At 57.1% G+C, this 11,697-nt stretch overlaps 2 protein-coding genes across 3 annotated transcripts; one reads left to right on the top strand and one right to left on the bottom strand.

Moving 5' to 3' along the window:
* Positions 1 to 987: 987 nt before the first annotated feature.
* On the bottom strand, positions 988 to 6,766 carry IRX2 (iroquois homeobox 2). Of its 2 annotated transcripts, none has more exons than XM_035291800.3 (5): positions 6,248 to 6,766; positions 4,468 to 4,873; positions 3,448 to 4,155; positions 2,681 to 2,755; positions 988 to 1,915 (listed from the first exon to the last, which is right to left on the bottom strand). In XM_035291800.3, exons 1-4 carry the CDS (start codon positions 6,494 to 6,496, stop codon positions 2,703 to 2,705), a joined length of 1,416 nt encoding a protein of 471 aa, XP_035147691.1. In that variant the 5' UTR covers positions 6,497 to 6,766; the 3' UTR covers positions 988 to 1,915; positions 2,681 to 2,702. The 2 variants fall into 2 exon arrangements, with proteins under 2 accessions (XP_035147691.1, XP_035147692.1); XM_035291801.3 differs by having other exon boundaries at positions 988 to 1,849.
* On the top strand, positions 6,613 to 10,348 carry LOC144581663 (uncharacterized). Its single transcript, XM_078365999.1, has 5 exons — positions 6,613 to 6,706; positions 6,770 to 7,521; positions 8,324 to 8,423; positions 9,540 to 9,733; positions 9,982 to 10,348. The coding sequence occupies exons 1-5, from the start codon at positions 6,613 to 6,615 to the stop codon at positions 10,114 to 10,116; spliced, it is 1,275 nt and encodes a 424-aa protein (XP_078222125.1). The 3' UTR covers positions 10,117 to 10,348.
* Positions 10,349 to 11,697: the final 1,349 nt, after the last annotated feature.

Below are 11,697 nucleotides of genomic sequence, written 5' to 3'. Positions count from 1 at the left end.
CCACTTCCCCACGGTCAAACCACAATCACTCCTCCCCATCGGCAAGGCTCAGTGTCCAGTTAACAGTCCCCTGGCTTGGCCTCAAGTATCTAAGATTACTTTCAAATACCCTTTCTAACAAGACCCCAGCAAGAGGCCACTAATTTCTATGGCACAAAAAGCCACTAGAGAGAGATCCGTTTGTCAATATCAACTGGTCCAGCAATTTCCCATCCTCAGACACATTGGCCTATAGGAGCTGGCAGATGTTTAGACAAGATTTTATAAATTGTTCAATATCAGCCCATAATGAACCCCAACTGACCATTCCAAAGCAGCTAAAAGCATCCCAGGCCTCCCCCGCTGGGACCCAATAATGCTCTCATGCAGCAACATTATTAATCATGGAATAAAATAGATGAACCTCTTGAAAAATAAGTGTATGATTGATTAAAGGGCAATCTAAGATGCTATTATTCTTGTTTTATAACCCTAAGTTATATTCACTCAATTTATCTTTCGAGAGGAAATAAATGATTGTTCATTTCTTTTCTGAAATTATATTATATGGATATCCATATAATTTTGCTGAAAATTAAAGTGACAGGCTTGCTACTTTTATGATACCAATCAAAGGGGATCTGCTACTTGACTACAAATTTTAGACTTGTCCTCTAATTAGAAAGTGAGTAACACCATAAAGAGGCAGTAGTCTAAGGTTGTTTAAATGTTTCTTTTCCCCCAGGGTAAGAGTAAAAGCCACTGAAAGGAAAGTTAAGTCCCTCCCCCAGATCTTCACTCTGGGTTTAATGTGCATTATAGGAAAAGGAGAGTTAAGAAATCCTTCCATAAATCTGAATAATTAGGCCAATTTGGACAACTCGGGCTTTAAAATAACAATTACTTCCATCGGTAATTTATTGGAGGGGGGTATGACTCTCCATTGTCAATATTATTCTCCAGTTTGCTTTATGAGGAGGTTCAAGAAGCCAGCATCGGAAATAAATATAAAATGCATAGGACGTCAAATCATTTTATTTTGCCAAGTTTTAAAAATTTACACTAACAAGTAATTAGCATACTCGGGGAACAAAAGCCTTATCTTTTTGCAATACATTTATAAAAATCATCTAGCGCCACGTTTCTCCCGATTGTACGCTTCTCTTCCATCTGCCCTTTTTTTGTTTCAGTGATCGGGAGAGAAAGGAGAGTTATTTCACACAGCTTTTCATTACAAAGGTGAGGTCAGATCACCTGGAGATTATCACTAGGGCTCCACCCCAAATCATTCTTCTAAGAAAAATCAGCCCCAAACATCATATTATTGTAGACTAGTCTGTTTTTATTTACAATTCAAGATATAAATTAGTAAAGAATTCGTGTTAAACAACCAACAAAGATTGTATAACCAGCAATGTTCAAATAAAAACCAGGCAGAATTTATTTACAAAAAGTTTAGATTCCATTGCAATACAACTTGCATAAATTACTAGAAGCTTTATATCATTATAAAAATAAATATCAAATTTGTTTCCACTTCTGAAGTACTCAAGTTCTTCAATCACGTTTTATTTCTACTGTGTACATCTTTTACAAATAAACTTTACAGTAAATCCTATCACACCTATAGAATATATACCGTGGCAATGAAGTGATCAATTCAAGATATCCTGAGAAGAACATTGTTTTCAAAAGTCACACATACATGGGAAGCTATACTATGCCAACAAATTCACGTATGTCCAAAACAGTCTGTTCCGACTGTTAGAGTCTGTGGGTTCATAGTGCTGTGTGGATCCTTCTCTTTTACAGTGGCACAAGATGTGGTCTGGATTTAGACATCTGTTTGTTGTATCTGTAAATTTATGAGCTTGGGAAGAGAGAATGGCCTGCTGACTTTTTTTTTTTTTTTTTTCAAAGCAATTGTGACACCTACCTGTGGACCAAGGAAAAAACTAAATCATCCCCAATCTTTCAGTTCCACACCAACACCATTATAAAAATGAGTTGATCTGAAGTGGTTTCACCTCTTTCTTATCTTCACGATCTATGATTGGTAATTCTGACTCCTTGCAAAGCAACCTATGTTTTGAGATACTGTTGTGAGCCCCGGGAGAATGTCAGAGCCCTGTCCATTGGGCGTGGGTGGAGGGGAGGCTGGGCAGGGCTGATAAAAGACTAGGACGCCTTGTGTCTCTTCGGTCTTACTTTGCAAACATCACCAATAAAGGTTTCTGCTACTCCAAGTTTTGGTAGCCCCAGCTCATTAAAGCATGTGTCTATTACCTGTCTAGCATAGTAAAAATGGCTCGAAAATGCATACAAGTGCCCAGGTTTTAATAATCTATTTTTTCAAAAGAAAACAACAGGAGTGTGTAATATATATATATATATATATATATATATATATATATATATATATGCATGTACCATACATATACATATATATATTACACGCACACACACACACACACACACACACACATTTTTCCTTCCCTAGGTAAAGAAGTGACAGAACTTGTGCAGAAAGAAGGGAATCTATACAACAGAAAAAATAGTTTTCCCCTTAAGGAAAGAAAAGACTGGACAAGATTGAAATGCTGTCTTCCAACCCCATGACCAGAAGCAAGAAAAACACATTAAAGCAACTTGGTGCTGGGAGGCTCCAGAGGGTCTGGAAAGCACCAGGGTGCCCACTTACTTGCATTGCTGTGCTCGGCCTTCTATAGGTACGGCTGCACGCCCCCGCCAACCACCGTGCAGCCCTCGCTGGCATCTGTCAGGGGAGTGGGCAGTTAGTCAGAACCCACCCCACGGCCTGCTGGCTGCGCAGACCACGGAGCACCCACCACCCTCCACTCCCAGGGAAACCGACTGCCTCCAGGGCCGCCAGCGGAGACGCTTTTGGTGACGTTTCCTAGCTCCTAACTTTCCCCCTGAACTCCTCTTTCGGGTAGCCTCACCTCGGAGCAACAGAGTCCATATAGAACGAGGGGGGGGGGACGGTTTTCTTTCTGGAACAAAAACGTTTCTGATTTTCTCTTTTGAAAACAAAACGCCTCTGAGAATAACTGAAACGTTCTGTTTGCTTCTTGCCAACTGCAGAAAAGTGCATTCAACTCTGACTCCTTAACAAACGAGACACCCAGACACACCCGGCTTAGACTCAGTCGTTAGGACGACACGCTGTCATTTGCATTTCGCGGAAACTAAGACAGCTACGATAATAATAGTTAGAATAACAGTAAATTAAGTGAAAACAAATAGCAGGGCAGGTCTAAAAAGAGGCCCCCGCCTTCCCTGGATTCCTTCTCGCCCTCTGCCCTCACTCTGCTAATTCTGGGTCCCGGGGGCGGCCCCCTGGGTGTTCTTCCCGAACCCTCCGGGGTGTCCCGGGCGCTCCGCCTCCCCGGGGCTGGGGCCCGCTCTCCCTCCCTTCCCGGGCGCCCCCCGCCGCGGGCTGCCTACCTTTCTTGGGCTCATAGCCGCCGCCCGGGGGCCGGTAGTGGGACTCGAGCGGGTGCGCGCCCGCCTTGCCCGCGTCGCTGGCCGCCTTGGGCGCGCCGTGCAGCGCCTCGCCGGGGACCGCGGCCGCGGAGTTGTAGCGCAGGAGACCCTGGCCCTGCAGCGCCGCGTTCAAGTTCCCGTAGTTTGTGTAGTTGCCGTAGAAGGGCGACGTGTAGTAGAGCGGGCGGCCCAGCAGCGGCGAGGCGGGGTAGGGCGAGCCTCCAGGCGGTGCCCCGGACGAGGCCGGCGCGGCGGCCGCGGGCAGCCCCGGCGGCGCGCAGCCCGGGCCCAGGCTCGGCTGCTTGAGGTCCGACGTGGCGATCTCGGCCAGCGACCAGAGCTTGGGCTTGCTGGCGGGGGGCGGCGCGCCCGGAGACGTCCGGCTGCCCAGGGGCGTCTTGCAGCCACCGCGGGGCGCGGCCTCTGGCGGGGGGCTCAGCAGCGGCGCCTCCAAGCCTGTCAGCGGCGACGAGGTCACGGGCTTGGGCGGCACCAGGCCCCGCTCGCCCTCCTCCTCGTCGTCCTCGTCGTCCTCCAGGTCGTCGTACTTGTCCTTGCACTCCGAGCCCGATTCGCACAGGGGGTCCCCGGCGCGGCACGGAAGCTTCTCCCCGTCCGACTCGGCTGAGCACGAGTGATCCGTGAGCGAGTCGACGTGCAGGCTGATCCCTGCGGGGGCGCGGGCACGGTCGGGGGCACGCGGGGACGGCGCAGGCCCTGGAGCCCCCGCCCCCTGTCCTGCGGCACTGGGCCCTCCCCATGCTACCCCTCACCTCGCCCCAGCCCGGCCACGGGAGACCGGGAGCCTGACCTCCGCAGGAAGAAGGGCCCAAGGAATCGCTCGCTTAGATCCCGCTGACCCCAGAGCGACGTGGGGCTGCCGGGGCTCTGGCCCGGACCTGGGGCAACCGGCGGGCAGAGTCCTCCCGACCTCAGCTCTGCGCCCCGCCTGGAAAGAAAGCGCCCCTAGACTTTGCTCACCTTCGTCCTCCGCCGAGGTCTCGGCGCCTTCCTGCGCCTTGTCGTGACTCTCGTCCTTGCTTCTGGCCGCGTCGCCCTCGTCCTCGTCCTCATCCTCGCTTTTGTTCCTTGGGGCCCAGGTCATCTTGTTCTCCTTCTTGAGGCGCCGACGAGCGTTGGCGAACCAGGTGGAGACCTGCGTGAGGGTCATCTTGGTGATGATGGCCAGCATGATCTTCTCGCCCTTGGTGGGGTAGGGGTTCTTGCGGTGCTCGTTGAGCCAGGCCTTGAGCGTGGCCGTGGCGTCCCGCGTGGCGTTCTTGCGGTACGCGGGGTCGTTGAGCTGGTACGGGTAGGCCGCACTGCCGTACGGGTGGTAGCTGATGGCGCCAGTCATGCCGGTGGTGTGCGCGTCGTAGGGTGCGCCCTGGAACCAACAACTGCCTGTGAGTGGGGTGTGCAGAGACCCCGCGGGCAAGCAGCCGCAGGATGCCACCCCTCCAACCGCCCAACGGCTGCCGTTCCCCCCGGGAGTTTCTGGCTCTGAGGCTGCTTCCCTCGGCAAAAGAGTAGGAAAAACAGTGTTATTCGGGAATGGTTGTTCATCACAGAAAGTACCGCAGTTTTACTCTCAAATTTTTGAACTATGTCACTTTCCTAAAATGACCCAACTTCCCTTAAGCGTTCCAGAGCCGCGCGTGGCGATGTACACAAACCCTCGCACGTGCGCGCACACAGGCCCACAGGCAGCTCCTTGATATCTAAATTTCTGCCGAGGCTTGGAGTGCCGCTGCCTCCCCCGACTCACTCTTCCCCACCCTTATATGGTTAAAAAAGCACCCCAGAGCCCCCACTTCACTATTCACTGCTCTAAAGCTGGGCAAATCCAATTTGCAACTCAGAAGCCAGTCACCGTTTCGAATTCTTCAAATATGCCGTAATTAGCATTTTAATTCATCCTTTAACGTTTAAATTCGAGACAGTTGCAGCCTTCTCCAAGGCCCCAGCCTTTCGGTCGCTCCCCAGGAATTCCGCCCAGGACCAGCAGTGGCGACAACCCCGTAATGGCCTCAACAGCTCACAACGTGCTGCGCCGCGGCCCGGGCCCGGCCCAGCTCAGGAACCCAGAGGCTCGCGGGCCGCCCCCAGGTCGCCGGAGCAGGACCTGAGCTCGGTGCACAGAGAACTCGGGCGGCCGGAACGGCGGCAGGGCGCATGCTCGATTTTTGAAAGCATGGTCTGCGGGACAGATTAAGGCCGAAAGCCGGGCGCCTCGGACTGGATTCGCGAGCCGCAACTGGAGGCTTGGCTCCCTGGCCCAACTCGGTGACCTCTGCCGCCCCGAGTCCCGCGAGTGAATGCTAACTGTCCGGTCGTCGGCCCAGAGGCCGCAGTGGCACGGACCCTCGCGCCCCATACCAATGCGGGCGAGCACACGGCCCGCTCCCAACGCCTCCCCGGGCTGCGGTGCGCGAACCAGGGACAAACCGCGCCAGACCCCGGCCCCAGGCGGAGACGCACTTCCCAGGATCTCAGAGAAAACTAACTGGCGAGCCGAAGGAACGAGCGGCTGGGGCGCGGGTCCAAGCCGGGCTCGGGGACATTCCCGCCGGCCGCGCCCTCCACCACCCGGGGCCCGGTTCAGCCTGTGGAGCGACAGACCGAGCGGGCGACTTCGGAGCCGCTGCCCGCTCCACATTCCCCGCGGCCTCCGCCAGCCGAACCCCGGCCCCGCTCCGCCCGCGCCCCGAGTCCGGGTCCGCGCGCTCCGGAGTCCCCCGTTCCTCCCGCGCCCTGTTACCATGTAGGACGGGAAGCCAGCGGCTGCGGCGGCAGCGTCGGCCGAGTACTGCAGGGGGGTGCCGAAACCGGTGGCCGCCTGCGCGGTGAAGGCCGCTGAGCCCGGGTAGGGGCTGAACGCGGAGCCCGACGCCGAGCGCGCCAGCTCCTCGCTGCGCGGCGCCGCCAGAGCCGATGCGCCGTAGGCCGGGCAGGAGTAAAGCGCCAGCGAGCCGGGCGCCTGGTACAGGTAGCCCTGCGGGTAGGACATGGTGGGCGCGGGGCGCCGGACCCGCGTCACGCCAAGCAGCGGGCAGGGCGCGCGGCCCCCTCCATCCACGCCCGGCTGGGGCGCGGCGCGGCGGCGGGCACCCGGACGGCGGGCCGATGCAGGCCGACCCGGGCACTAGCCTGGGCGGCCCGCGGGCCGGGGTGGCGGCGGGGCAGCGGCGGCGGCGGCGGCGGCGGCAGCGCGGAGCCGGTGGGCGCAGCCGCGCGCCAGGCCGGCGGTCGGGGTTTGGGGGAGTCTGGACTCGGGAGTGAGGAGTTGAGGAAGGAGCGCTCGAGTTTCCGAGGGACATTGGAACGCGGAGCTGTCCGTCACGCTCTCATCTGCATATTCGGGGACCCGCCCCTCCCCTGCTCCGCCCGCTCCAGCCTTCGGGCCGCGGCCGGGGGAGGGGCAGAGAGCGGGGAGGGAGGTGGAGGAGGGCGGAGGAGACGGAGGCGGGCGGCGGGAGGGACCGGCAGGCTTTTGTGGCGCAGCCGCCTCTCTGGCAGCTCCGGCCCGGCCGCTCTGCGTCCCCCGGCGCGCAACCCACCCACTCCCACGCCCTCGGAGCCACGTCCCCTACCCCTCTTCCGGCCAGCTCCCACTGTCCCAGGCCACGGTCTTCGCCGCCTCCCGGCCCCTGCCCCTTCCAGCCACTACCCCGCCCCCCACCCCCTGTCGACCCGCTCGGATCGGACAGAGGCCGCCCGCGGTGGGGCCAGGCCGGGTCCACTTGGGGGATTCACGGCCTGCCCCACGGTGCACCTGGAGGAGGCCGGACCACTAAGTCCAGTCCGGAAGTCGTAGGGAAGTGGGGAGGTCAGGACGGTGGCGCCCGCAGCTTGGGTCCTCCTTGGGGCGGTGTGAGCGCGGCTTTCTTCCACCGTCCTGGACCTGCTCTGACTCCCGGCCCGAGGCTCCCGGCGTGGCCTCGCGTCTGGTCGCCGGCCCCTCGCGGCCCGCTCCGCCCAGCATGGACCAGGATCCGGGGCGCCTTGGTGGCGATCTGCCAGGAGGGCCGTAAGGTGAGCTTTCCGTCCCTAAATTCGCAGCGCAAATCCCGGGGCCCTGAACCTTACGACTTTCCCCTGTTGGGAAGGCCGCCAGGGCTTCGCCTAAGAAGACGCTGTGCCCTACAGCGTTTTATTTTATTTCGCTTTTCTAAGTTGACTCCTCTTTCTGAATTGTGTTGTCAAAACACTGTGGGGATGATTGTTACTGGACAAACCGCCTCTGGCAGGACCTGAAGTCTCCCCGCCACCTCGGGAACGGATAGGAGCTCAGGCTGGCGTCGCCGCTACAGTGGGCATCGCAGGTAGTTCAGGTGCGGCTGGGGGTTGGGGCGGGTGCCTAGCGGGGCTCAGAGGCCAGGCGGTTGGCGAGGGTTCCTAGGACCCCAACTCCCTAGACCCCTCTCCCCATCACGCTTCCCCACCCCTTTTCCACTCGGGGATGGCCGCAGAGGGTGTCTGGCTGTCCAGTCCGAGTGGTCACCTGTGGGGGGCGCTCAGGGTGATGTGCAAGTGTCAGGTGTCTGCTGGCTTGTTGGGAGCACCCACCCAACAGGTGCCTCTACTCTCGGAAGGGGTGGGTGCGGTGGAGGCGAGACTGCGCGGTGGCCGGGGGCGGGCCTCAGCTAGGGCCTGCAGGTGACTCCTGCACCCCCGCTGGCCCCGAAACCTGCGGAGCGGCCTCAGTTGATCTCTGGACGCCGCGCTTGGTTCGGCCTCCCCGTGGTACATCTGCCGTGGCGCGAGGGGAGCGGAGCTCGGGTTGCCAGCCTGGTCCTGGGCACGAGAAACATGGCATCAGGCTGTCTTTCCCCAGGTGCAAGGGAACCAGTTGCAAATAGCAGTGCTGAACTTGAGAAGGGCTCCGCCTGAACTGGCAGGCAAGCAGGAGGACGCTCCCCCGGGGCGCGGTCCAGGCAAGTTACCCTTCCCCAGGAGCTCCCGAGCCACTCGCCCCCTACCAGTTATCCGACCTACCCCTCCGTCCACACTGCTCCCCCACCACTCTTTCTACAAACCACACCCCCGTCAAAACACACACACACACACACACACACGACCACCGCTCCCCCACCCGCAGACACCACGCTTCACACAGGCCAGGGCTCCCACGATGACCCAGCAGGGGGTTTCAACCTTGCTGCGGTTCCACGTGGGACATCCTAATTCAGTTCAGGGCAGAGATTTTTATCAATTACAATAGAGTTGAAAGACAGAAAGAGAAAAGGCAGCCGGGCTGGGCAAGCCGGCGACAATCCACGGCAGTTTTCGCGCTTCCTGGGAGGGAATTCCTCCAGGAAGAGGGGTAAATGAGAGGCCACATGCTGGATGGAAAGCACGAACACTGACTGATCAGATGGCAGCCGTTGGGGTTCCCTTCCTATCAGATCAGTTTAAGTGAAAAAAATCGGGTGTAATTTTTATCACCAGGGAGGACAGGCCTGGAGTATTTCCATTTCTAAAGAGCGTTCCCGCTGTGGTTTCATTAGCATTTGGGGCTCTCTTCCCTCCCCTCCCTTGACCCCCCTGGGCCTGACCTCTGCCAGGGGCAGAAGAGAAAACAGCCAGTTATTACAAAAACATCCTCGGTTTGGAGCTGGAGTGTCTGCTCTGGATACAGTCGATTCTGACATCAATTAAATATATAATCAGACACGTGCAGTGGCGGGGAGGGCATCTCCAGAAACGCAACCTGCCCTTCCCCGCTCCTTAGCTCAGTGCTGGGAGCTTGAAGATGGCCTCTTCCCGTCTAGGTGTATCCCCCCCCCCCCCCAGCAATTATACTCCTCCACTAAAATCTAAATTTTCCATACCGCTGCTGCCTGTTACTAATAAAGTCTACCTTGCACGATTAAACAGTCGACTCTTACTACATGCCATTTTTATTGGTAGTGACTGGGGCAAATTAAAATGCCTACGCAGAGACATTAAAAACTTAACTCGTCATTGTTATTGGAATGTATAAACTCCGTTTTGCTTTAAAGCTCCCTGATTTTAAAGAGAAAAAAAAAATCACTTTTCCTTTTCTTAAGTTAAAGTTGGCTTGGTCGTCTTTTTAAAAAAATCAATCAGGAGAAAACATGCTGCCAGCGTGGAGTCTTGGGGCGGCAGTCCCCGCGAGGCCGCCTGCGAAGGTGGCTGGCTCAGCCCGGACTGGGTCTCTTGGCCACGCGGGCCGAAAGGCGGCGACTCCCAGAGAGGAGGGCCCGGGCGGCTTTGCTCAAAGGCAAGTGGGGTGCTCAGGCCTGTGGGGTCACTGGGGAGGGTCTGGCGCTTGGTTCCTGCAGCTTTTGATAGGGAATGAGCAGGCACGCAGGGGAAACCGAGTAACTGCTTTGAAAACGCGACTCCTGGCCTCAGTGACCCAGGCCGTGGTAGTTTCAGGTTCCTGGTGTGTCCTGCCCCCTTCCCCAGGCGTGAGCTGAGGGTGGGGAAAAGTTAACACTGCTCTATTTTTCTTTCTTTTCCCTGCAGCAGCCAAAGAATTTAGAGCAAGTCCACGTGGACATGCACGTCTCCGCGAGCGAGGATTTCCTGCGAGGCCGATCGCGAGGAAGTGCCGGCCCAGAGGCTCGGGCGCGGTGTCTCCCCGGGACCGCGGCCGGCTGAGAAGCCCGGGGCGCTCGCCAGGAGCGGGGACGTCTTCGGTGTTGTGGGGACGGAAGGAGGCGACGCAGGCCCGGAGACGTGCGCGTAGGCGGCGAGGGGGCGCTGTGGCCCGTGCCTGCCGGCCGGAGTCCCACCAGCGGTGGGCGCGACCCACCTCCTCCCACGGCGGCTTAATTCGGGAAACTAGAAAAAACACATCAAGGCATTTCAATAAAACCTAAGCGGCTCCGGATCCTTTCTCATTGTGGTTCCTTATGAGCTCTTGGTGTTTGGGGAGAAACAGTTACCGTTCCGCGATGTGTCCAACTATTTTGAAAATTGACATTAAATAGACACATTTTATGTGGGTTTCCTTGAATGAAGTAACACTTGAAATATAAGTAGTATCACTGTATCAAATCATACGGCTACCGTATTTACGGTCTCCGGCCCTCCCTCTCCAGGGCTCCCCGCGTGTTTGTGGAGAGACAGAGCGAGGCAGGTACAGGGGGCCGGGGACTCGAGAAGCTTGGCTAAGCATTTTTTTTCTTTGAAAACAAATACTGTGTTATAAATTGAACAAAATTTAAGTCAACATGGAACGCACATGTCCTTCAAACGTCGTTTACGGGTCTAGTACTCTGCGAATAGGTGGGACTGGATTTCACGCGCAACCGGCATTTCTAGGCTTTCAAAGACGCTTCTGACGCCTAAATGTTCTCCTGGAAGACACTCGCAGAGGAACATCCGTGGTAGACTGAGGAGTCCCCGCAGCCCCCGTCCTGGCAGAATGTGCAAGGCCTCCCGAGGTTTTCAAATGGGCCCGCGAGGCCTGGGAGATCTCTGGGTAGCCACGAGGACCGCATTTCAAGGACTCGGGGCGGAGGCCACTGAGCGCTGGGATGGCTGGGAAGGCCCCCGCTCGGGGTGCTCCGAGCTCCTGAATCCGGGACCCTACGCGAGCTTGCCCTTTTCTTTTTCTTTCTTTCCTTCTTTTCGTCCCTCCCTCCCTTCCTTCCTCTCCCCCCTTCCTTCCTCTCTTTCTTTCCTTCTTCCTTCCTTCCTTCTTCCTTCTTTCCTTCCCTCCTTCCTTCCCTCCCTCCTTCCTTCTTTTTCTCATTCTAGGATCTCGTATTCAGCTAACCAGCTCTTGCTTACTTCTCTGCCCTGTTTTTAGCTCCCGGTTTCTGCGAGGTCTCACCAAGGCTAACTCGTCCCTCCCGGCTTCCTACAGTGCTCCGCAAAACTTGCCCTCCTCCCACAGATGCCCCGCCTCCGACGTGCTTCCTGAAGCTTCTCTCCCGCGCAGCGGTCCCGACAGTCCAGAATTCTCCAGCCTCTCGCCGACTCCATTTCTACCCTCCTCTCGTCTCCGTCCTGGCGCGGGCTTCACCCTCTTTCCCTCCTCCTCCTTCCTACCTGCCCCGCCCCCTTCCCAGCTCGTCCCTCTCCTCGCCTGGGTCCGCACCCCTCGTGGCCAGGCGCCCGCCGCAAATCCAGGCCGAGTCCCGCCACGCTGGGCCGCTCGTGGGCTGCTCTCACCCAGCGATCCCTGGAAACGGCGCGTCCCGCCAGCTGCGGCTCCAGCCCGGGAGGGAGCGC

Source organism: Callithrix jacchus, chromosome 2 (assembly GCF_049354715.1).
Source record: "Callithrix jacchus isolate 240 chromosome 2, calJac240_pri, whole genome shotgun sequence".
Taxonomy (NCBI): Eukaryota; Metazoa; Chordata; class Mammalia; order Primates; family Cebidae; genus Callithrix; species Callithrix jacchus.
The sequence above is the reverse complement of the archived record's forward strand: the minus strand, read 5'-3'. Positions and strand labels throughout refer to the sequence as shown.

What these genes read in the sequence shown, in the direction of transcription:
- IRX2 (XM_035291800.3), bottom strand. Translation starts at nt 6,496, where the DNA reads ATGTCCTACCCGCAGGGCTACCTGTACCAGGCGCCCGGCTCGCTGGCG. An exon ending in CTGGCTTCCCGTCCTACATG is followed by an intron (nt 4,874 to 6,247) that starts GTAACAGGGCGC and finishes TGTTGGTTCCAG; the next exon opens with GGCGCACCCTACGACGCGCA. An exon ending in CGGCTATGAGCCCAAGAAAG is followed by an intron (nt 2,756 to 3,447) that starts GTAGGCAGCCCG and finishes CTCCCCTGACAG; the next exon opens with ATGCCAGCGAGGGCTGCACG.
- LOC144581663 (XM_078365999.1), top strand. Translation starts at nt 6,613, where the DNA reads ATGCAGGCCGACCCGGGCACTAGCCTGGGCGGCCCGCGGGCCGGGGTG. An exon ending in GCGGCGGCAGCGCGGAGCCG is followed by an intron (nt 6,707 to 6,769) that starts GTGGGCGCAGCC and finishes CTCGGGAGTGAG; the next exon opens with GAGTTGAGGAAGGAGCGCTC. An exon ending in TCTGCCAGGAGGGCCGTAAG is followed by an intron (nt 7,522 to 8,323) that starts GTGAGCTTTCCG and finishes GTCTTTCCCCAG; the next exon opens with GTGCAAGGGAACCAGTTGCA.